The sequence below is a fragment of the Entelurus aequoreus genome, linkage group LG14 (genome assembly GCF_033978785.1).
Source record: "Entelurus aequoreus isolate RoL-2023_Sb linkage group LG14, RoL_Eaeq_v1.1, whole genome shotgun sequence".
Lineage (NCBI taxonomy): Eukaryota > Metazoa > Chordata > Actinopteri > Syngnathiformes > Syngnathidae > Entelurus > Entelurus aequoreus.
Window position 1 is genome coordinate 28,295,292 of NC_084744.1, and position 26,622 is coordinate 28,321,913.

The 26,622-nt window shown below is 38.4% G+C and overlaps 1 protein-coding gene and 1 pseudogene across 2 annotated transcripts in view; both read right to left on the reverse strand.

Annotated features, from left to right (window-relative positions):
• Positions 1–26,622, reverse strand: part of LOC133664599 (oocyte zinc finger protein XlCOF6-like) — a 221,356-nt pseudogene that overhangs the window by 134,515 nt on the left and 60,219 nt on the right.
• Positions 1–26,622, reverse strand: part of LOC133664600 (oocyte zinc finger protein XlCOF6-like) — a 191,302-nt gene that overhangs the window by 12,677 nt on the left and 152,003 nt on the right. The window contains exons 2-4 of one of the 2 annotated variants that reach the window (XM_062069363.1): positions 22,196–22,308; positions 18,473–18,636; positions 11,394–12,074 (exon numbers count right to left, since the gene is read on the reverse strand). In XM_062069363.1, coding sequence (XP_061925347.1) covers positions 11,394–12,024 — 631 coding nt within the window. In that variant the 5' untranslated portion in view covers positions 12,025–12,074; positions 18,473–18,636; positions 22,196–22,308. Of the gene's footprint in view, positions 1–11,393; positions 12,075–18,472; positions 18,637–22,195; positions 22,617–26,622 lie in introns of those variants that run through there. The other variant, XM_062069362.1, reaches the window with a different exon arrangement.

The following is a 26,622-nucleotide window of genomic DNA, read 5'->3' on the forward strand; positions in this document are numbered from 1 at the left end:
TGTATATATTACACCAATATAATCACAATAGGAGAAAAATATTTTGAAATATTGACAATAATCTAATTTGGCTTTTGCTTCCATTGTAAACATTCCACAAGATGGTGCCATTTCGCCATTCTTTGGCAGTGACGTCACTCCGTCCGCTTTACCTTACAAGCCCCCCTTAACAGCTGTAACTCATTACTATTGACACGTTACTACAGATATCAAACTTTCAAACTGAAAAATTAAGACAATTTACTAATTTAGTGTTTCCTTATAAATGAAATCTTAACTCAATCTCACAGTTTATTCTGGAACAGAACCAGAAAAATTATACAAATGACCTGAAACTTCCCAAGTCTACAAGGGCCAATTAAGCTCATTTAAAGGCCTACTGAAGCCACTACTACCGACCAGGCAGTCTGATAGTTTATATATCAATGATGAAATCTTAACATTGCAACACATGCCAATACGGCCGGGTTAATTTATAAGGTGCAATTTTAAATTTCCCGCGACACTTCCGGTTGAAAACGTCTTGATATGATGACGTATGCGCGTGACGTCACGGAGAGAACGGAAGTATTCGGACCCCATTAGATCCTATACAAAAAAGCTCTGTTTTCATCCCAAAATTCCACAGTATTCTGGACATCTGTGTTGGTGAATCTTTTGCAATTTGTTTAATGAACAATGGAGACTGCAAAGAAGAAAGCTGTAGGTGGGAAGCGGTGTATTAGCGGCCGGCTGCAGCAACACAACCAGGAGGACTTTGAGATGGATAGCAGACGCGCAAGCCTCCGACCTCACCTTGACTTCCTCCGTCTCCGGGCCGCCGACCGCATCTATGATCGGGTGAAGTCCTTCGTCGCTCCGTCGATCGCTGGAACGCAGGTGAGCACGGGTGTTGATGGGCAGATGAGGGCTGGCTGGCGTAAGTGGATAGCTAATGTTTTTAGCATAGCTCTGTGAGGTCCCGTTGCTAAGTTAGCTTCAATGGCGTCGTTAGCAACAGCATTGTTAAGCTTCGACAGGCTGGAAAGCATTAACCGTGTATTTACATGTCCATGGTTTAATAGTATTGTTGATCTTCTGTCTATCCTTCCAGTCAGGGGTTTATTTATTTTGTTTCTATCTGCATTTTAACCCCGATGCTATCACGTTAGCTCCGTAGCTCAAGTGTTTCGCCGATGTATTGTCGTGGAGATAAAAGTCACTGTGAATGTCCATTTCGCGTTCTCGACTCTCATTTTCAAGAGGATATAGTATCCGAGGTGGTTTGAAATACAAATCCGTGATCCACAATAGAAAAAGGAGAAAGTGTGGAATCCAATGAGCCAGCTTGTACCTAAGTTACGGTCAGAGCGAAAAAAGATATGTCCTGCACTGCACGCTAGTCCTTCACTCTAACGTTCCTCATCCACGAATCTTTCATCCTCGCTCAAATTAACGGGGTAATCGTCGCTTTCTCGGTCCGAATCTCTCTCGCTGCATTGTAAACAATAGTAAAATGTGAGCAGCCCTTCCTCCTGTGACGTCACGCTACTTCCGGTACAGGCAAGGCTTTTTTTTATCAGCAACCAAAAGTTGCGAACTTTATCGTCGATGTTCTCTACTAAATCCTTTCAGCAAAAATATGGCAATATCGCGAAATGATCAAGTAAGACACATAGAATGGATCTGCTATCCCCGTTTAAATAAAAAAAATTCATTTCAGTAGGCCTTTAAAAAAAAAAATCAGGAATTCCCATCCATCCATTTTCTACCGCTTGTCCCTTTTTGGCGTCGCGGGGGGTCGCTGGAGCCTATCTCAGCTGCATTCGGGCGGAAGGCGGGGTACACCCTGGACAAGTCGCCACCTCATCGCAGGGCCAACACAGATAGACATAGACAACATTCACATACTAGGGCCAATTTAGTGTTGCCAACCAACCTATCCCCAGGTGCATGTCTTTCCCACGCAGTCATGGGGAGAACATGCAAACTACACACAGAACTCAGGACTACTCAGGACCTTCGTATTGTGAGGCGGATGCACTAACCCCTCTTCCACCGTGCTGCCCAAAAATCAGGAGTTGAGCCCTCTAAATCATTTTTAAAGGCCTACTGAAATGAAATGTTCTTATTTAAACGGGGATAGCCGATCCATTCTATGTGTCATACTTGATCATTTCGCGATATTGCCATATTTTTGCTGAAAGGATTTAGTAGAGAACATCGACGATAAAGTTTGCAACTTTTGGTCGCTGATAAAAAAAAGCCTTGCCTGTACCGGAAGTAGCGTGACGTCGCGGGTTGAAAGGCTCCTCACATTTCCCCATAGTTTATACCAGCAGCGAGAGCGATTCGGACAGAGAAAGCAACGATTACCCCATTAATTTGAGCGAGGATGAAAGATTCGTGGATGAGGTACGTGAGAGTGAAGGACTAGAGTGCAGTGCAGGACGTATCTTTTTTCGCTCTGACCGTAACTTAGGTACAAGGGCTCATTGGATTCCACACTTTCTCCTTTTTCTATTGTGGATCACGGATTAGTATTTTAAACCACCTCTGATACTATATCCTCTTGAAAATGAGAGTCGAGAACGCAAAATGGACATTCACAGTGACTTTTATCTCCACAACAATACATCGGCGAAGCACTTTAGCTACGGAGCTAACGTGATAGCATTGTGCTTAACTGCATATAGAAACAGACGAAATAAGCCCCTGACTGGAAGGGTAGACAGAAGATCAACAATACTACCAAACTCTGGGCCTGTAACTACACGGTTAATGCTGTACCGCCTGGCGAAGCCTAGCAATGCTGTTGCTAACGACGACATTGAAGCTAACTTAGCTACGGGACCTTGACAGAGCTATGCTAAAAACATTAGCTCTCCACCTACGCCAGCTTTCATCTGCTCATCAACACCCGTGCTCACCTGCGTTCCAGCGATCGACGGCGCGACGAAGGACTTCACCCGATCATCGATGCGGTCGGCGGCTAGCGTCGGATTAAGGATGATACTCGAAACCGGTTTTCCCGGTTGTTTGATAAGAAAAGAACCGAGTGCTCGGATTCGAAACCCTTTTTGAGAACCGGTACCCGTTATCGAGACCACTATAGTAAAGGAAAAGAGTTGATTCTTTATTCGAATCCCATCCCGACCAGAAATGCTCCGTGGGACATCACAAGAATTGACGTCACGTAGCTCAGTCATTAGGCGCAGATAGCGAAAGCAGGAAAACAATGGACGGGAAAAAGCGCTCCAAGGTGTAATAAAGTTCAAAACAAAAGCTATAATCCAATGAATAACTTTACTGAGAGATTTGAGCAGGGTAAAACACATGACGAACACTTTTACGACCAACCGGAAACGTAGCAACCAGGCTAGCAACGCACCTCCTTTACGGCAGCTGTCGCAACGTTCTTAAAACAACCGCAGCACATACATATATATACAACACATCTCCCTTTTTTAACTTTTGTTTTTCTTTCCTTGTAAACAAAACAAAATCACACTGTAGATGTGTTGTCGGTCTAATTATAAATAATGCAGACGAGGCGTGTTGGCTGAGTTCTTGACGTTTACTTTCACAGCGTGGCAACATGCAACACTTTTCGGGGCTACCGCGCATGCTCGTAACTCCCGTTGCATGCTGGGTAGTGTAGTTGTTATATTCTCTAGCTCATAACATTTTTCCCACTATAAAGAAATAATGTTAACTCAATAAAGTGTATTTCTTTTTTAGCTTTAACTTTTCATTTTTTAGCATTGTAACCACATTTGCAAACAACTTTTCTCTTCATAGAATTTTCTTTCAATAAAGAAATAAAGTGCAAAAATGTCAAAGCATCATAACAAACAGTTATGTCAAATAGCAGCAGAAGTGCACTTTTTGGACAGCTGTATTATTTTCAGTTTTGTGCCCAAGGGACTGATTTTATTTAACACTATATTATTATTTATACACCTATAGTGATCACAGAGACAGGTTGTTTTTGTGTTACTGTATATATTTGTTTCTCTGAAAAATCCCACTTAATATACTTTGGGTAAAAACAGTCAATATTTATTTATTTTATTTTATTTTTTTAGGTGGGTAACAGTCAATATTTATTTATTTATTAGATTTTATTTTTTTATTATATAATAAAAGTGAGCTTTTGTTAAACCAAATATTGTGTTTTTTTCCATATACAACAACCTATCTGGACTCGATAAGAGAATCGATAAGGAATCGGTTCGATAAGAGGATTCGATAATAGGCTCGAACTCGATAATTCCTTATCAAACATCATCCCTACGTCGGATAGCGCGTCTGCTATCCAACTCAAAGTCCTCCTGGTTGTGTTGCTGCAGCCAACTGCTAATACACCGATCCCACCTACAGCTTTCTTCTTTGCAGTCTCCATTGTTCATTAAACAAATTGCAAAAGATTCACCAACACAGATGTCCAGAATACTGTGGAATTTTGCGATGAAAACAGAGCTGTTTGTATTGGGATACAATGGTGTACCAATACTTCCGCTTCAACCATTGACGTCACGCGCATACGTCATCATACATAGACGTTTTCAGCCTGAAGTTTCCCGGGAAATTTAAAATTGCACTTTATAAGTTAACCCGGCCGTATTGGCATGGGTTGCAATGTTAAGATTTCATCATTGATATATAAACTATCAGACTGCGTGGTCGGTAGTACTGGCTTTCAGTAGGCCTTTAAGATGCAGTACATTTATTTTATGAATGTATGTACAGTATAGCTCTGTGCGATGATGTACATTATCGGCTTTTCCTAAACATTCCAAACTTGCCCATGTTTTCTGAAATTGATCATGTTTTTAGGATTTTAGAGGAAAAAAATATGAAAATGTTTAAAGCACAATAATTGTCATGGGTATTTTTTTAATTCACAAATGTAGATAATAGAAAACAAAACAATCCTTCAGAACCTTCCACAAATAATCCTGCCATCTTCTCTCATCTATATATCGCACAAAGGACTGGGGAATTATATACAAAAGAATCATATTACAAAAGAGAGTAAAAAAGATAATAAAATGGAATAAGGAGACCCAACAAATGATTAATAAAGTCAGACATTTTCAAATTGTATAAAAGACAACTGTTCAAATGATATATAAAGTAAATAATATTCTTCCTGAAGTGGTCCAGAACATGTTTCAGATGTGAACCAGTACATATGAACAAAAAGGGATTTATGTGTACTCAAAAGCTATTGTATAAATAAATGTAAAATATAAGTATATCTGGAATCATTTACAAATAGACATGAAAATATGTTACACTTCATTATTTAAAAAAAAAACCCCATAGTAAATACAATTAAAAACAAACTATGAGTAAGTATAAAAGTGAATTATGAAAATGTATATACACATAAAATGTTTATTGTATGTAAAATATGTCTTGTACTGTTTTTTTTTTAATTAAATCAACATAAAAAACACAAGATACACTTACAATTAGTGCACCAACCCAAAAAACCTCCCTACCCCATTTACACTCATTCACACAAAAGGGTTGTTTCTTTCTGTTATTAATATTCTGGTTCCTACATTATATATCAATACAATCTGCAAGGGATACATACAGTCCGTGAAGCACACATGATTGTGTCCGCTAATACTAATAGCACTAACCTTTAACAGTTAATTTTACTAATTTTTTATTAATTACTAGTTTCTATGTAACAGTTTTTATATTGTTTTACTTTCTTTTTTATTCAAGAAAATGTTTTTTATTTATCTTTTTTTTTTTTTTTAAAGGACTTTATCTTCACCAGACCAGGTTGTCAATTAAATTAGATTGTTTAAAGGGTTCTTAAAACCAGGTCCAGTCCAGATTATGTCCAGGTCGGACTCAGCAACACACACCTTCATTTACGTACACTCAAATTAGGAAACACAACAACAGATTGCATGTCATCTATAAACAAAATTACATTTTCAAAATAAGCATTTGAGGACTTCCCATCTTTTTTTATGTTTTTTGGCATCATTATCGGTTTCAACCATATAACTTTCTAAAGTTCAAAAGTACCGAATAAATGTTTTAAAGAAAGTAATACAAAGTGAATATCTGTGTTTGGTCTTAAAAATAAAAATTTTACCGAGTACTATAATTAAATTAACTAAATCATGACTGTCAATGAACTCTCCTAAAATAACAGAAACCACATCAAGCTTCATAAACAAACCAATACTTAAACACATTTTTTCAACTTCCACCCAAAACGAAGACACAATATCACAATACCAAAACAAATGCAGGGTGGATTCAGACTCCTGACAACAAAATCGGCAATCATCCGACTCTGTCACATTCCATAGTTTTAACATTTTCCCCGTGGGTAAGAAGTTATAAATAATTTTAATTTGAAAATAACGATTTTGCACATCGATAGTAGTTTTGTAGATTCCTTTGAATATTGCATCCCACGGCAACGGGCAGTCAAAAAAGTCCTCCCATTTTCCATAGGTGTTGTATGGGGCAGCCTTCAAAGATGTCTTTATTAAATACAAATTATATATTTTTCTATTTATTTTAGTTCCTTTTTGCCAACTAGAATTTCTTATTAGAGGTTTACAAACGGATAATTTAGTAGTTCCATAATTATTTGTTTCCATCTTTTCCCAATGACTCCAGTTAGTTGATTAAATGAAAAGCTTGAACAAGCATCACCATACATAGTTCTAAATTCATGATACTCCATAATATTATCATTCTCATTGATAATATCATTGACAAAAATGATTCCCCTTTAAAAACATATTTTTCCAAAAGAAAGGCTTTCCATCTATTACAATATTAGAGTTCATCAATATTATCTGCTGCAAAATGTCATCTCTATTTTCTGGCACATAAAATTGAAAACACTACCATGAGTGGATTGTTTCCTTTATGAACCCCGCCATGTTTCCCAGCAGACTCTCTACATAATAAAAATGGGAGGGCATCACTTGTAAAAACGGATACAATTTATTTTGATATAATACATGTTTTTTGTCCAACAGGACACTTGTGTACCACTCAGTGTTTGGATACATCTTTGGAATAATTGATGCTTTTAAAGACAGACGCATAGCTTCAAGGTTAATAAGTTTCAGGCCCCCATATTCATACTCTTTGTACAAAACCTTTCTTTTAATCTTTTCTGGTTTGCCGTCCCAGACAAAATCGAAGACCCTCTGCTCATAAACCTTAAAAAAGTTTTGTGATGGAGCTGGTAATGACAAAAACAAATAAATACATTGAGGAATGATCAACGAGTTGACAATAGATATTTTACCATACAAGGTTAAGGATTTCCCTTTCCATAATTGCATAATTTTATCCAGCTTTCTTAGTCGATTATCATAATTTACTGAGCCTAGATCTTCCAGACAACACCAAGTATGTTAACTGGTCCATCTGTCCACAAAACAGGCACTTTGCATTCCATTCGAAAGGACGTTCCCTTTAGATTTCCGATCCTTAATATTTTACATTTATCATAATTAAGCTTAAACCCAGATTGCTGTGAAAATATGTCCAAAAGATTAAGAAGGCTCCGTAAACAATGAGGATTGGGGCTGATAAATAAGCTTGTATCGTCTGCATATATTGTTATTTTACTTTCAATATTATTACTACTGAGCCCTTCAATATTTTTATTCAATCTAACTTTAATCCCCAATATTTCCATAGCAATAATAAATAAGTATGGAGACAAAGGGCACCCTTGTTTTAGACCTCTTAATAGAGGTATTGTCCCAAGAGATGTATACATTATTGATAATTCTACAGTTAGTTTTATTACATAGCGTCTTGATCCAGTATAAGGAGTTGCCAAAATTGAAAAAAACTAAGCTTTTACAAATAAAATCTAAGCTAATTTTGTCAAATGCCTTCTCCAGGTCAGCTACAAAAATTAATCCTGTTTTATTTTCCATATTATAATTTTCTATAATTTTTTAATAACTGTCTAATATTGTTTCCTATGTTTCTTCCTTGTAGGAAACCTGATTGATCTTGGTGAATAATATTTGACAAAACAGACAAACTAGCCAAACATTTTGCCAGGATCTTGGCATCGTAACACTGAAGTGTTATTGGTCTCCAACTTTTTAGATAAACTGAGTCTTTATACTGACCATTTATTTCCTGTTTCAAAAACAGAGAAATAAAACCTTCTGTTTGAGAGTTAGACAAAACACCTGTTTTATATGAGTAATTAAAACTAGAAAGCAATGGTTTCTTAACCTCTTCATAAAATACTTGATAAACTTCAATAGGTATTCCATCTAATCCTGGGGTTTTCCCTGGATGAAAAGACTTAACAGCTTCCACAAGTTCTTCTTCCCTAATGAGGCCTTCACATGAATGGCTTTCTTCTGAATGCAATTTTCTTTCATAATTTTCTGCGGAAAAAATTGCATATCCCCTAAAACAACATTTAAAGGCTTCCCAGACTATTTTGGAATTTGATGATCCTACATTATTTAAAAAAAAATCAGTAATACAATGATTTGTTTTTTCAATAAATTCATCATCCTGTAGAAGCATTTGATTAAACTTCCAATATCCGGGCCCACATGTGTATTATCTCCAATTGCAATATTTAATCCTATACAATTATGATCAGAACGCAATTTATCATCGATTGATATTGCAGTCACGTTGTTTAGCAATGAAAATGATATCAAGACATAGTCAATACGACTTGCAGGGTTTTGTCTTCGCCATGTATACCGCACTAACCTAGGATTTTTGAATCTCCAGATATCAATTAAATCAAATGCATCCATAACATTTTGAATCTTTTGTAAAGATTGAGGATAATGATCCATTGAAAAATTCCCTTTTCGGTTCGTAACTTTATCCAAAGCAATATTAAAGTCCCCCACAGTAATAATTTCCCCTTGTTGTTCTTGCAACATGTCACTTATTTCTTCAAAAAAGGAAGGCTCATCAACATTTGGCCCATACAGATTCAAAACACACATCTTTTGACCCTGAATAATCATATTTCATATTAACCAGCGTCCTTGTGAGTCTTTTTTCCATAGAGTTAAATAGAAAATTAAAACGTTTTTTTTAATCAAAATCATAACACCTTTTGAATTTCTGTGACCATGTGAAAAGAAAATCAGATCATCCCATTCTTTTCTCCATTTTTCTTCATCTAATTTTTTTTTTAAATGCGTTTCTTGAAGACAAAAAATATAATTTTTTTCCCCCTTTAGCCACATACATATACGTTTTCTTTTTCTGTTGTCTGCAAGACCATTGCAATTATAACTAATTATTCCAACTTCATTATCGTTCCTATAAACCATATGACCTGAGTAAATTAATTATAGATTTTATTGATTCTCTTAATACCATAAGTTTCAGAAACATGAAAATCTTTAACTAAAAACTGCAGTATCACCTGCTATTTCCAAGGAAAACCAATATCCCGTCTAATAAACCCACAGACACACCATTCACACCACAGCACACAAGACAAGCAAACACATACCCCCCAAAAGATATTATTCGCTGACCGTTTCCCAACATCTAACTACATTGTCCAGTCCCAGATTAAACTGAAAATCTTCAAAACAAAATGTCAATTTATATCCGTCAAGTCGTCACATTGGCCATGACGCAATCACTGAGCGCCTTTGTTATTGTTCCTCACATACTTCCCCAGGTCTGTACAGCTCAGCGTTAACGTACAGTTTATCGACAACAAGACGAGCTTGTTGTCCTTTCTGCCTAAAGGACTTCATAATTGGAATTAACTTACGTCGTTTCTCCACCACTTCAGTTGGGTATTGGCTGGTCATGAAAAATGTAGTGCCCTTCAGTCTTCTGGAGAGAGCAAGCACTTCGTCTTTGAATTTGGTCTCGGTCTAGCATCCTCCTTGCGTATGCCAATCCTGTGTGCTCGTTCCATTTGGATCCTCTTGACTTCTTCCTCCGAGATGCAGAGTTGCTCCTGCAGAAAGGCTCTGACGAGGTTCTCCGCAATGCTGTAAGTTTCTCCTACATCTTCGCTAATTCCCATGATCAGCAGGTTATCCCGCATGCTCCTGCAGCGGAGTTCCAACAAGTCCACCTTTAATTTCTCTTTCTCTGTTGTCAGTCTAGTAGTTTCGAGTTTCAGGCTTGTTATTTTTACTTTTAGCGTTGTCTGTTCCCTTTGTTTCTCCTCCATTTCAGCGTGATTGTACTCAACTGATCTTTTCAGCTCTGAAACGTCAGTTTTTAGTTCATCCAAAATGTCCAGTTTTCCAAGTTTTTCAACCATAGCTTGCAATGGTTTTCGATCGTCCGGAGAAAACGTTGCATTTTTGTCCAAATCACTATAGGACAATTGATCACAGACGCGTTTAGATTCCCTTGATCCGCGTTGTGGCATGGTTGCAGGGGAACAATGGGTCACTCAGCGTTCGAGGCACCTTATCTTCAGCCAAATCCCCTTCGTGAGTAGTATATATATCTCATAGAGGTGGATATGTATAGCGAAAACGACTTCTAATATTGTATCACTGGCGCGTTTATGCGATTTTTAGAATCAGGTGTTTCTGATGTCAGTTGTCTTGTACTGTTTACATTCACTTTTTCAGTCAAACTGCACAATGTTGCATATTAATGCATGAACTTGACTGAAAATACACACAAATATAACATATCTAATCTATAAATTTTACAACCATAATAACAAGATGTGCTGATGTCGTTAGAATGTCAAAGTTAAAGTTATGACTGTTTATTTCAAATCCTGACGTTTCATTTGCAGCTGCTGTTCTCACCAGCACACTTGTGTTTCTTACACTGGTACTTAGAAGAGAATCTTTCACCACACACACTGCAACTCAACACTTGCTTATCAGTGTGTGTTCTCATGTGTTTTACAAGTTTTGATCGTTCACGAAAGCTTTTGTTGCAGCTTGAACAGGAATATGGTTTTTCGCCAGTGTGTGTTCTCATGTGTACTACAAGTGCTGATGGGTCAGAAAAGCATTTGTTGCAGCGTGAACAGGAATATGGCTTTTCACCCGTGTGTGTTCTCATGTGGACTTTCAAAGTTTGCCCTTGAGCAAAACCTTTACCGCAAACTGAACAGGTAAAAGGCTTTTCTCCAGTATGTAATTTCACGTGTAATTTCAAATACCCACTTCGAGCAAAACCTTTTCCACAGATTGAGCAAGAAACCGTTTTTTCTCCAGTGTGTGTTCTCATGTGTGCTTTAACAGACTGTTTTTGAACAAAATCTTTACCACAAATTGAACAGGTAAAAGGTTTTTCTCCGGTGTGTATTTTCATGTGTTCTTTCAAGTACTGATTTTGTGTAAAACTTTTACCACAGATCGAACAGGAAAAAGGTTTTTCTCCAGTGTGTATTCTCATGTGTTCTTTTAACGTACCTTTTCGTGCAAAACGTTTACCGCAATCTGAGCAGGAAAAAAGTTTTTCTCCCGTGTGTGTTCTTGTGTGTCTTTTCAGACTGCAACGGGCATTAAATGTTTTGTCACAGTGAGAACATTTGAAGTGAGTGTTGTCAGTGTGACATGTCTTATCATCTTTAGAGTCTTCATCATCAGTGTCAGGAGAGTGTGACGTTGTGTCCTCACTATCTGATAGTGGAGCTAAGAGCTTGTCTGCTTGTGATCCTCCACAGTGGTCTCCATCAGCTTCTGTTGTCATGTGTTGTGTTGAGCTGCTGCTTGGAGGCTCCGCCTCTCTCTTCTCTTCACTCTTCACAGGGACACCAGTCACTGGGAACTCCACCAGTCCTTCAATATGATCTCCCTCCTGCCTGATGCTGTATTCCGCCTCTTCTTCTTTAATGTGCGGGGGCTGTGATGCCTCCTGTATTTCTCCAAATTGGCGGTTCGGTGGGCCCTTTTCTTTTTTAATGTGCAAGGTCTGTGGCGCCTCCTTTTCTTTTTTAATTTGAGGGGTCAGTGGGTCCTCCTCTTCCCTTTTATGGTGGAGGTTCTGTGGCATCTCGTCTTCCTTTTTAATGTGGGAGGAATGTGGCTCCTTCTGGTCCATGTTGAAGCTCCACTTCTGCTGCTCACATACAAGATGTTCTTCACAGACGTCTGCAAGACACAAGAAGACCAACACATGCTTTAGAAACACCCAGCTTTGCTCAGTCACATGAGGCATTCAGTACAGTACAGAACACCAATGTTCCCTCTAATTTTTCATGTGTGTGAGCAAACGCACAAACTCCCTGACCATTCAGTGGAGCACATGTGAGCAACATCAGACGTGCACACTGTGGCCACACCAGTGTCACACCTGTCCCAAACCTGACATCATAACAATTTAAATGTTTTATTAAAATAATTTTTTGATATAAGTGATTTTGCCCCCTTACAATGACAATAACAAAAAAACATGTTTTTCATGACCTATGTGCTAGTATTGTATGTCTGGCTGCGGGTCCTGCCTTTAAAAGAAATGTTACCCCTTTCAGAGATTACATTTAGTTCTTGTAACTTTCTGTCTGTAAAATACATCTTTTTATTACCATTTATGAAATCTGGTGACAATATTTCATGAATAATATCCTTAGCTTAACATTCCTAATAAATGGCAGTAAAATAAGCACACATCTGATTGTGGAGTCAGAGTGTTACAACCTGGCATTTACACATTGTGTGGCGTTGGGGTTGTCCGACTTTTTTTGTGGCCATAAACGCAACACTGGCTAAGTGCCATGAGTGCGTGTGTTGGTGCAGGTGAGCGAGCGAGCGGCTTCTGTTGAAACGACGGATGACAACGTTGGTTTAAGCCTTGTTTGTATGGCAGAAAATTACCAGTTTTTATAGATACAAGATTTTTTTACTCATGTTTTTGGTGTGGTTACAAACAGTTTTGCTCAATAAGGTGATTGATGGAATTCCTGTCCGTAAAGTGTCTCGACAGACGATAATTGAACTGTGTTGACAAAGGTTGTTTTATTCATTGGGGCCACTCTTGTTGTCACCTGTCACTCACAGAGTTGCATTGCGAAATCATACAGAATAAATTGTAATGTGTTTATTTTGTTTAAAGTTCAGATGGGATTTTTGATTTCCTGCGCGGCATTAATTTGCAGTGCGCTGAGGACGCGTGAGCGGTGCGCAATTGCGCAGGCGCGCAGCTTAGAGGGAACGTTGCAGAACACACCTTTTTAATCAATGCGTTTTCTTTATTTACATGATTATTGACATTGTAGATTGTCACTGAAGGCATCAAAACAAATAATAATTTACCATTTGAAAGTGTTGTTTAGTAAAGGTTAACTTGAAATTAAAGTCTTGTAGTATTCAGTACACCAATGATACTTTGTTTACTGCAGAATGTTTGTGATGACAAGCAAAAAAAAAAAAAAAACTTACAGACGAAAATGAAAACCGTGGCTTTAAAACCAGGTACTGACCGTAGCGTAGGTTACCTGTACTGTTGTACCTCTAGTAAACACGATTATATATATATATCAACAAAATGACAGTTGTCAGCTGTTAGCATATATTAACTCAATCAAACATGGCAGAAATGTATGTTACGAGATACTGCAGTAGTAAACAGTATGAATGCAAAGGTACCCGCTATAATCCTGCACGGGACAATCGCCTTTGATAATTTTTAAAAAAGTTATATTAAATCGTGATCGGATGATATTAAAAATTAATCGCGATCATATCACCCGGGCCTTATACATACACTCATGCATAATATCACGTTTCATCAAACATATATTAACGTTGTCACCTCTGGAGGAAACTGAGTAGAAACACGGCACACTGCTAAAGCTTAATCTAATATTACAATAACAATCTATAAGGTTAATATAGTTTGTTCCCCATCCCCCCTCCCATCTGCTTTATTTTGTATTGCAACTGTTCCTTACATTTATACATTGTTGAATTAGAAGCAATTATATTTTTGATAATAGAAGTAAATATTATTATCAATTATTTAAAGTGGTATTTCTATTGGTATTTGTATTGCAATAATGATCATTTTCATTTCTGTGTTATTACTATCTACTTTAGTAACTGGTTCCTTTGCTATAATGTTTGGTTGCATATTTATGCATTTGCTGATGTTGTCCTGTTGTTGTTGTAGTTGTTGTTGTCTCTCTGTCTTATCCCACTCTTCTCCCCACAATTTCCCCCTCTGTCTTGGTTTTTCTTCTTCTTTCTATGCCCTCCTGCGCCAAACATTAAATAAATCAATTTAATAAAGTCAAATACAAATAAGGCAACAACAAGTATCCCACACTTGTCTTTTGTAAAGCAATTCTGTACAGCAGATATGGGCGTCGACATCAACAATATGATTTTCCCAAGTAATTAATTAATTTGTTTACAAAACCGAGTTATTGTATTAACTGGCCTGGAATTTCAGTGGGGGCAAACATGCCGCTGTTTACAACATTATTCACAAGAAAAGAAGAAAAAGCTGGGGTGGAGGGATATTTTTTATTCCAGGGATAGGTGATATGGCTTCAAATCTATATTGCGATATATTATTTCATTGATAATTTATAATACAAACATTTTTGGTCTATTATAGTATTGGTCATACCAGTATACCATACCATACTGGCCATACAAGTGTCGGTCATACCAATGCTGAATCTGGTACTCCATATTTTTAACATCATTATAGGAGCCACACTAGTATTCCCCTAAATCAGACCTGGGCAATTTAAGGCCCTGGGGGTGCACGCGGCCCGCTAAACTTTTAAATCTGGCCCGCAGAGCATTCCCCAATTTTTTTTTTTAGATCTTTAAGATTTAAACTGTAGCTGCCATTATGATGTGCAGTGATGTTTTCAAATGACCTTAAGTCTTGAACTATACAAAGTATTTATATGGTTGGAATCTGCACTTTTGCATGATATACTAGTTACTATGGTAATCTAATTAGCTACTATGGTAATCTAAGTCACAGCAGCTCAGACGAGGCACCAAGCAGTTTGGGTGGGGAGCGTTTCCACAGAGTGTTTCCAGAGCGGCCAGCCTGAAATGTGGGTGTCAGGGACAGACGCGGAAGGAGATTTTTACGACAAAAGTTCTAAAGCTTAGTGATATATCAGATATAACAGATTGTGGGTGTTTTTTTTTAACCTTCGCGTTCATATTTCGCTGTGTTTGTAGAATTTTAGTTGCATTTTGCTTGATTGTAAAATATGTCGATAAAGAGGGTGTGTGACGTTCATATGTTGTCAATATTCAGTGTTTTATCGTTCATAGTTAATATCGTAAGTCTCACATTCTTTTATTTTCATGTACATTCTGGGTGTCTCATTCAGTAAAAAAAAATTTAATTCCATTTCCTTTTTAAGGCGGTCTGTCAGAACGTTTTTATTATTCAATCAGACATCATTGTGAGGTTTTGTATTAGTGTTCCTAAAAATAGATATTCCGGCCCCCAGACACCTTTTTTTTCCTCTAAATTTGGCCGCCGAGTCAAAATGATTGCCCAGGCCTACCCTAAGTTGTGTGAGTGTGTGACTATGAATGGCCACACAATGAAACAGCAATCGGTGAGTCGAAGAAATTGGCACTATCGACCATGAAAAAAATCTAAATAAATCGCGAAACTCTGACTTTTAACAGCGACAGGACAACAAAGTATGAGTGTATTGAAATTGCTGAATTTGTGATATCCTTAGTTTTCGTGGTTGTGTTGTTTTTGACTGTTTGCCTCAGGCGATCAAAACTGGTCAAAGGCCTACTGAAAGCCACTACTACCGACCACGCAGTCTGATAGTTTATATATGAAATCTTAACATTGCAACACATGTCAATACGGCCGGGTTAACTTATAAAGTGCAATTTTAAATTTCCCGCTAAACTTCCGGTTGAAAACGTCTATGTATGATGACGTATGCGCGTGACGTCAATCGTTGAAACGGAAGTATTGGTACCCCATTGAATCCAATACAAAAAAGTTCTGTTTTCATCTCAAAATTCCACAGTATTCTGGACATCTGTGTTGGTGAATCTTTTGCAATTTGTTTAATGAACAATGAAGACTGCAAAGAAGAAAGCTGTAGGTGGGATCTGTGTATTAGCGGATGGCTGCAGCAACACAATCAGGAGGACTTTGACTTGGATAGCAGACGCGCTAGCCGACGCTAGCCGCCGACCGCATAGATGATCGGGTGAAGTCCTTCATCCTTCCGTCGATCGCTGGAACGCAGGTGGGCACGGGTGTTGATGAGCAGATGAGGGCTGGCTGGCGAAGGTGGATAGCTAATGTTTTTAGCATAGCTCTGTGAGGTCTCGTTGCTAAGTTAGCTTCAATGGCGTCTAAGCAACAGCATTGTTAAGCTTCGCCAAGCTGGAAATTATTAACTGTGTATTTACAGGTCCATGGTTTAATAGTATTGTTGATCTTCTGTCTATCCTTCCAGTCAGGGGTTTATTTATTTTGTTTCTATCTGCATTTGAGCCCGATGCTATCACGTTAGCTCAGTAGCTAAAGAGCTTCGCCGATGTATTGTCGTGGAGATAAAAGTCACTGTGAATGTCCATTTCACGTTCTCGACTCTCATTTTCAAGAGGATATAGTATCCGAGGTGGTTTAAAATACAAATCCGTGATCCACAATAGAAAAAGGAGAAAGTGTGGAATTCAATGAACCCTTGTACCTAAGTTACGGTCAGAGCGAAAAAAGATACGTCCTGCACTGCACGCTAGTCCTTCACTCTCACTTTCCTCATCCACGAATCTTTCATCCTCGCTCAAATTAATGGGGTAATCGTCGCTTTCTCGGTCCGAATCTCTCAATGGGAAAATGTGAGGAGTCCTTCCTCCGGTGACGTCACGCTACTTCCGGTATAGGCAAGGCTTTTTTTTTTATCAGCGACCAAAAGTTGCCAACTTTATCATCGTTGTTCTCTACTAAATCCTTTCAGCAAAAATATGGCAATATCGCGAAATGATCAAGTATGACGCATAGAATGGATCTGCTATCCCCGTTTAAATAAAAAAAATTCATTTTAGTAGGCCTTTAAATACACGTAGCGCTGAATTTGACCAGCAGTGGGCGATAAAGCTACACTTTAGGATTAATTGTGTTTAATCACCTGTGTGCAATGTTTGCTGTGTATATTAACATTAAACCTTCTATTTTATTAATGTAACATACACAGTGGACATTAATTATGTAAAATACACAATGGACGTTATAATTTTGTAATGTGTATTTTATGTTTGTATTTTCCGTCTTACAAACCTAATAAAGGAAGATGTGTAAAGAAATAAAACTGAGGAAGAAAAATAAATCTAAAGAAGGAACATCAATCCTCAACAAAACTTAGCTTCTGTTTCTTCATGCTGTTGACTATCTGTCTAGCTATACACGCTGGAAACAAGCCGCGAGGGCAGAATAATGAATTTATTGACAGTGCAGTAGAAAAGATGATGTATTTACTTTGTAAATAAGTAAACACAGTCACAACGCAATATAACCTGCGGAGGCACTTTAAAAAAAAAACATCCAATTTTTGATGTCCGGCCCCTGAGACCTTGGGCTCTTGAAACTGCGGCCCTCTTCGTTATGTAATTGAATAGCTCTCTTGTATAGGATATGTTTTAATTTCTTTTTGATTATTACTTTCATTTCTATCATTCATTGCAAAGATTGATGGATAATTTATGCCTTTGTTGTTTTTGTTTTGTTACTATTTATTAAACTATCACCACAATCCCCAATTTGCACGGGTACTGTGTGAAGTGTTCCTGAGCCCATGTGGTGATATCCTTTACACACTGATGTCGCTTGTTGATGCAGTACAGCCTAAAGGGATCGAAGGTCACGGGCTTAGCTGCTTACGTGCAGTGATTTCTCCAGATTCTCTGAACCCTTTGATGATATTACGGAGCGTAGATGGTGAAATCCCTCAATTCCTTGCAATAGCTGGTTGAGAAAGGTTTTTCTTAAACTGTTCAACAATTTGCTCACGCATTTGTTGGCAAAGTGGTGACCCTCGCCCCATCCTTGTTTGTGAATGACTGAGCATTTCATGGAATCTACTTTTATACCCAATCATGGCACCCACCTGTTCCCAATTTGCCTGTTCACCTGTGGGATGTTCCAAATAAGTGTTTGATGAGCATTCCTCAACTTTATCAGTATTTATTGCCACCTTTCCCAACTTTTTTGTCACGTGTTACTGCCATCAAATTCTAAAGTTAATGATTATTTGCACAAAAAAAAATGTTTATCAGTTTGAAGATCAAATATGTTGTCTTTGTAGCATATTCAACTGAATATGGGTTGAAAATGATTTGCAAATCATTGTATTCCGTTTATATTTTCATCTAACACAATTTCCCAACTCATATGGAAACGGGGTTTGTATATACATACATACATACATATTTCTATATAAATATATACAGATATACACATATATATACATATATATATAAATATTTATATACATTAGGGCTGTAACAGTACACAAAAATTTCCGCTGCCTTATGCTTACCTGCTAAACACCTGTCTGCTCACCCCGCCGTCTCTCCTCTCTGCCTGCCTGAGCGCTGACTCCATGCGCTCTGAATACGCACTGCTGATTGGCTGTTACCGCTCTGCGTGTAACCAATCAGATGGTTCTGTGGGTGGGACAATGCTGGGTGCTGCAGGGACGTACTGACAGAGGCAAAGGCAGAACTAAGCAGAGCAGCTTGTGAAGACATTAGTTTAGGCGGTGGCTCTTTGTTGTTAAGGCGGCCGCCTTAACAACAAAGTGCTGCGGGAAACCCTGGTACCGTATTTTCCGCACCATAAGCCGCACCTAAAAAACAAATTTTTTCTCAAAAGCTGACAGTGCGGCTAATAACCCGGTGCGCCTTATATATGGACTAATATTAATATTTATTTTCATAAAGTTTAGGTCTCGCAACTACGGTAAACAGCCGCCATCTTTTTCCCCCGTAGAAGAGGAAGCGCTTCTTCTTCTACGGTAAGCAACCGTCCCCATAGAAGAGGAAGCGCTTCTTCTTCTACTGTAAGCAACCGCCAAGGTGAGCAACCGCCCCCGTAGAAGAAGAAGCGCGCGGATATTACGTTTCATTTCATTTGTGTGTTTCTGTAAAGACCACAAAATGTCTCCTACTAAGAGACACGCGTACAAGGTTCCACTGACTTTTGATATTCATGTGAACCGCACTGTGGATACAACGGGAACACGTACGGTGAATATTAGCACCACAGGGAATGAGAAGTCGTCCTTCACCGGGGTTCTAGCTTGCCATGCTAACGGCCAGAAACTTCCACCCACGGTGATATTCAAAAGGAAGACCTTGCCAAAAGAGAACTTTCCAGCCGGCGTCATCATAAAAGCTAACTCGAAGGGATGGATGGATGAAGAAAAAATGAGCGAAGAGACTGGGTGACTTTTTTCACGCAGCTCCGTCCCTGTTGATCTATGACTGCATGCGCGTCCACATCACAGATGGTGTCAAAAAACAAGTGAAGCACACCGAAGAAGAATAATTTGAGGGATTTGTGGATGAGTAATAACTTCAGAAAGTGAGCTTTAAATGTTTATTTTGTGTGTTGTGTGACACTAACGTATGAGCAACGTTGAGTTATTGATGTTGCTATTGCTCTGCACTATTTTGAGTGTTACTATTTTTGTGATTGCACATTTGCACATTACATTTTGGGAGTGAACAGAGTTGTTAGAACGCTGGTTTGTAATATATTATTAAAGTTTGACTGACCTATCTGACTGTTTTTTTGACATTCCCTTTAGCGTAGCGTAGGTGCGGCTAATAACACGGGGCGGCTAATAGGTAAACAAAGTTTTGAAATATGCCATTCATTGAAGGTGCGGCTTACAACACGGGGCGGCTTATGGTGCGGAAAATACGGTATATATGTGTGTAAATATGTATATATATATATAGATGTGTGTATATATACACTACCGTTCAAAAGTTTGGGGTCACCCAAACAATTTTGTGGAATAGCCTTCATTTCTAAGAACAAGAATAGACTGTCGAGTTTCAGATGAAAGTTCTCTTTTTCTGGCCATTTTGAGCGTTTAATTGACCCCACAAATGTGATGCCCCAGAAAGTCAATCTGCTCAAAGGAAGGTCAGTTTTGTAGCTTCTGTAACGAGCTCAACTGTTTTCAGATGTGTGAACATGATTGCACAAGGGTTTTCTAGTCATCAATTAGCCTTCTGAGCCAATGAGCAAACACATTGTACCATTAGAACACTGGAGTGATAGTTGCTGGAAATGGGCTTCTATACACCTATGTAGATGGTGCGGAGGACGGAGGTTTGCAGACATTGTTCAGCAGCGGTAAGGCATGCTTCTGCCAACACGTCAAACATGCTAACCCATTTGAAGCGGCACCACCCCCAAGTGAACATCGCTTCAAAAAAGATAAAGACGAGCAGACAGCTCCCACCTCTTACTGCCAAGTTAACCAGGCTGGGGGGGGAAGAAAAGTTAATCTGAGGCTGAGTTGACTTGAAACTGTTTAATGTTGCACTTTTTATATGTAGAAGAAAAGTTTTGTCATTTTATTTAATCTGAGCAACAACTTGAGGCAGTTTAATGTTGATTAACGTGGACCCCGACTTAAACAAGTTGAAAAACTTATTGGGGTGTTACCATTTAGTGGTCAATTGTACGGAATATGTACTGTATCAATCAATCAATCAATCAATCAATCAATCAATGTTTATTTATATAGCCCTTAATCACAAAAGTCTACCCCAGGGCAGCTGTGGCTACAAATGTAGCTTACCACCACCAGGTGTGAATGAATGATGGGTTCCCACTTCTCTGTGAGCGCGTTGAGTATCTAACAATAGAAAAGCGCGATATAAATCTAATCCATTATTATTATTAAAAGTCTCAAAGGGCTGCACAAGCCACAACGACATCCTCGGCACAGAGCCCACACAAGGGACGTCGATGTGAATGACTATGAGAAACCTTGGGGAGGATCGCATATGTGGGTAACCCCCCAACTGTACTGTGCAATCTACTAATAAAAGTCTCAATCAATCAATCAAAAAAAGCATTTTATATGTAGAAGTTTTGTTAAGAAACCATTCTGAGCCTTATCTTATTTAGTTTTAATTTTATATATGTTGACCACATTAACCCTGGCAATGGACCCTGTGTGTATGTTATGCCATTGTTTACCAATTTGGTAAATAAATAACCAAAAAATGTATATTTTGTTGTTTTCTTACTGTACCGAAAATTAACCGAACCGTGACCTCTAAACCGAGGTACGTACCGAACCGAAATTTTTGTGCACCATTACACCCCTAATATATATTTTTATATATACATACACACATATATATACACTACCGTTCAAAAGTTTGGGGTCACCAAAACAATTTTGTGGAATAGCCTTCATTTCTAAGAACAAGAATAGACTGTCGATTTTCAGATGAAAGTTCTCTTTTTCTGGCCATTTTGAGCGTTTAATTGACCCCACAAATGTGATGCTCCAGAAACTCAATCTGCTCAAAGGAAGGTCAATTTTGTAGCTTCTGTAACGAGCTAAACTGTTTTCAGATGTGTGAACATGATTGCACAAGGGTTTTCTAATCATCAATTAGCCTTCTGAGCCAATGAGCAAACACATTGTACCATTAGAACACTGGAGTGATAGTTGCTGGAAATGGGCCTCTCTATACACCTATGTAGATATTGCACCAAAAACAAGACATTTGCAGCTAGAATAGTCATTTACCACATTAGAAATGTATAGAGTGTATTTCTTTAAAGTTAAGACTAGTTTAAAGTTATCTTCATTGAAAAGTACAGTGCTTTTCCTTAAAAAATAAGGACATTTCAATGTGACCCCAAACTTTTGAACGGTAGTGTATATATATATATACTATCATTATATATATATAGATACACACACATATATAGTCGAGGTTTCTCCGTGGTTTATCCGTTATACAGTGCTCAATACCGGGGTAGAGCGGAATATACGTTAGGTCAAGAAAAAAACTCTGGCCTAACACATATACACATGTATATGTATATATACACATATATAGACACATACATCCATGAAAACATACATATACATATATATATATATATATATATATATATATATATATATATATATATATATATACATACACACACTCACACACAGGTGGGTAGTAATGAAATATAAAGTTAGTAAAGATGTGAGAGTAAGAAGTAAACAAACCTGTTCTGTGTAACACAACTTGATGTTTCTTGAAAACAGCGTCCTGTAGTTGATGTTGTCGCTCCTTCTCCTCTTTTGTTGGACAAAGTTCCTCCTCGTACTTTGCTATCGTTCTTTCGCACATTTTCACACAATCACAACACTTTACACTCACATGTGATCTCTACTAAAAATGTGTTGAAAACTTCTGCGTCGCATTGTTAGCAGCTAACAAGCTAAGCTAACGTGCAAGCTAAGTTGGCACGAGGAGCTTCAAAGTGCGCCCCGACTACTTTATCAAAATATAAACAATTATTACCGATGTCTACTCTATTATACGACGTAAATGTGTACATGTATGCACGTATCATGACCAAAGAACTACATAACCGCAACAACGTCGTCTCCGTAAGACGCCATCTTGCTTTGTCTTCGTCCTTCTGTTTAGTTCACGCGCAGTGTGTCAGATCTCGCGAGAGAAACAAGCCGCCAGCTCGATTTCTTCTTCTTACTGGTAGTTTGCAGCCATGGCCTGCAAACTCGGAAACAACACACCTACTCCTCATTGAACTTTGTGGACATTATAAAACATGTATATATAATTTAAAATGATACATAAATACAAGCCCTTAAAGGCCTACTGAAATGAATTTTTTTTATTTAAACGGGGATAGCAGATCTATTCTATGTGTCATACTTGATCATTTCGCGATATTGCCATATTTTTGCTGAAAGGATTTAGTATAGAACAATGACGATAAAGATTGCAACTTTTGGTATCTGATAAAAAAAAGGCTTGCCCCTACCGGAAGTAGCGTGACGTAGTCAGTTGAACATATACGCAAAGTTCCCTATTGTTTACAATGATGGCCGCATGAAGTGAGAGAGATTCGGACCGAGAAAGCGACAATTTCCCCATTAATTTGAGCGAGGATGAAAGATTTGTGGATGAGTAAAGTGCAAGTGAAGGACTAGTGGGGAGTTGAAGCTATTCAGATAGGGAAGATGCTGTAAGAGCCGGGGGTGACCTGATATTCAGCTGGGAATGACTACAACAGTAAATAAACACAAGACATATATATACTCTATTAGCCACAACACAACCAGGCTTATATTTAATATGCCACAAATTAATCCTGCATAAAAACACCTGCGTGTTTGTTATGCTAGCTCCTAGCTCCTCTGCTAGCTCCTAGCTCCATAGAACACGCCAATACAATTCAAACACCTGATCAACACACACCATCACTCAGCCCAAAAGACCGTTTCCTTAACCCAAGGTTCATAAAGCTTATATATTTTTAAAAAGTTACGTACGTGACGCGCACATACGGTCAAGTTATCGAATGTTTAGCAGCCAAGGCTGCATACTCACGGTACCTGATATTCAGCTGGGAATGACTACAACAGTAAATAAACACAAGACATATATATACTCTATTAGCCACAACACAACCAGGCTTATATTTAATATGCCACAAATTAATCCTGCATAATAACACCTGCGTGTTTGTTATGCTAGCTCCTAGCTCCTCTGCTAGCTCCTAGCTCCATAGAACACGCCAATACAATTCAAACACCTGATCAACACACACAATCACTCAGCCCAAAAGACCGTTCACCTAACCCAAGGTTCATAAAGCTTATATATTTTTAAAAAGTTACGTACGTGACGCGCACGTAGGTACGGTATGTGTTATGCTAGCTCCTCTGCTAGCTCCTAGCTCCATAGAACACGCCAATACAATTCAAACACATGATCAACACACACAATCACTCAGCCCAAAAGACCGTTCACCTAATCCAAGGTTCATAAAGCTTATATATTTTTAAAAAGTTACGTACGTGACGCGCACGTAGGTACGGTACGTGTTATGCTAGCTCCTCTGCTAGCTCCTAGCTCCATAGAACACGCCAATACAATTCAAACACATGATCAACACACACAATCACTCAGCCCAAAAGACCGTTCACCTAACCCAAGGTTCATAAAGCTTATATATTTTAAAAAAGTTACGTACATACGCAAAAAAAAGCCAAAGCTGCATACTCACAGTAGCACGTCTGCGTCTTTGTCATCCAAATCAAAGTAATCCTGGTAAGAGTCTGTGTTGTCCCAGTTCTCTACAGGCGTCTGTGTATCCAAATCAAAAGTCCTCCTGGTTAGAGTCTCTGTTATCCGAGTTCTTCCATCTTGACTGCATCTTTCGGGAATGTAAACAAAGAAGCGCCGGCTGTGTACTGTTGTGGCTGACTACGTTCGAAAAATACGTCCATTTCGCACCGACAACTTTCTTCTTTGCTTGCTTGGCTTCCTTCTCCATAATGCAATGAACATGATTGAAACAGATTCACGAACACAGATGTCCAGAATACTGTGGAATTATGAAATGAAAACAGAGCTTTTTCGTATCGACTTCAATGTGGAAGGCATACCCGTGTTCGCCGGGCTACGTCACGCGCATACGTCATCCTCAGAGGCGTTTCGAACCGGAAGTTTAGCGGCAAATTTAAAATGTCACTTTATAAGTTAACCCGGCCGTATTGGCATGTGTTATAATGTTAAGATTTCATCATTGATATATAAACTATCAGACTGCGTGGTCGGTAGTAGTGGCTTTCAGTAGGCCTTTAAGTGCATGGTGGGTAATATATGCAACTCAAATAAGAGTACTGTTACTTTAGAGATGTATTACTCAAGTAAAAGTAAGGAGTATAGTCACCCAAATATTTACTTGAGTAAAAGTAAAAAGTATGTTGTGAAAAAACTACTCAAGTACTGAGTAACTGATGAATAACCTGTTCGTTTAATGATGACGGCAACAAATAATGCACAAAAACATAAAAATAGCAATGAGCAAATTCAGAGCCAGGAATATCTCTTAAGCAACTAAAACAATAATATATATTAAATAATAATACATTAACATAAAAAAAATTAAGACAAATTGAGCCACAATAACTTAACAGCACCATAGGCTCAGTAGGCAGAGATTACAAAGGAAAATAACAAGTTAGCCTTTACGCAAACCATAAACTGATAGGTGTGGGCTGCACCTGAGAACACACTGTGCACTTCTGATTGGTGTTTTTATGCAAGCGTGAGTGTGTGTGTCTCTGTCTGTCTATGAGTCTGCAGTGCGTTAATAAATGTCCCCACACAATGTACATTTCACAGTGATTCATAGCAGGGAAGCTAACATCAGCCTACGGTGACAGCCAACATATCTACTAACATTACCGCGATCATATGACCGCCTGGCTCTGTTTGATTGGTGAAACGGAGTCAAACGTCACCAGTTACTGTATTTGATTGGTGAAACGGAGTCAAACGTCACCAGTGACTGTATTTGATTGGTGAAACGGAGTCAAACGTCACCAGTGACTGTATTTGATTGGTGAAACGCAGGCATGCGATAGATCCTACTTTGAAGATCTGTCTGACAAACCAAAACAAACAAAGTGTGCATTAACAGATCTATAAAAATCAGTAGCGAGTAGCGAGCTGAATGTAGATAAATACTGTATGTAGATACCTACCCAATGGCCAAGTGGTTAGAGTGTCCGCCCTGAGATCGGTAGGTTGTGACTTCAAACCCCGGCCGAGTCATACCAAAGACTATAAAAATGGGACCCATTACCTCCCTGCTTGGCACTCAGCATCAAGGGTTGGAATTGGGGGTTAAATCACCAAAAATGATTCCCGGGCGCGGCACCGCTGCTGCCCACTGCTCCCCTCACTTCCCAGGGGGTGATCAAGGGGATGGGTCAAATGCAGAGGACAAATTTCACCACACCTAGTGTGTGTGTGACAATCATTGGTACTTTAACTTTAAATGGAGCGGAGTAAAAGTAGCGTTTCTTCTCTATAAATATACTCAAGTAAAAGTAAAAGTATGTTGCATTAAAACTACTCTTAGAAGTACAATTTATCCCAAAAGTTACTCAAGTAGATGTAACGGAGTAAATGTAGCGCGTTACTACCCACTTCTGCACACGGCTGTCCACTTTAGTAGTGTAAACTTTACTGCCCCAACTGCGCATGTTCCAAACATACATCCACAACTACGGATGCCCATAAGGGACATCCACTACACACAGATCACTCTGAGATGGCACAAATTTTTTTAATAAATAATAATAAAAAAGCAACTGAAGTTAGTTAAATATATATATACAAACTCCAAAACCAGTGAAGTTGGCATGTTGTGTAAAAGGTAAATAAAAACAAATTACAATGATTTGCAAACCCTTTTCAATTTATATTCAATTGAATAAATGGCAAAGACAAGATACTTAACGTTCGAACTGGAAAGCGTTATTTTTTGCAAATTTAAAGCTGGCACGAGTGGCAAAAAAAGACTGAAAAAAATTGAGGAATGCTGATCAAACACTTATTTGGAACATCCCACAAGTGAACAGGCAAATTGGGAACAGGCGGGTGCCAT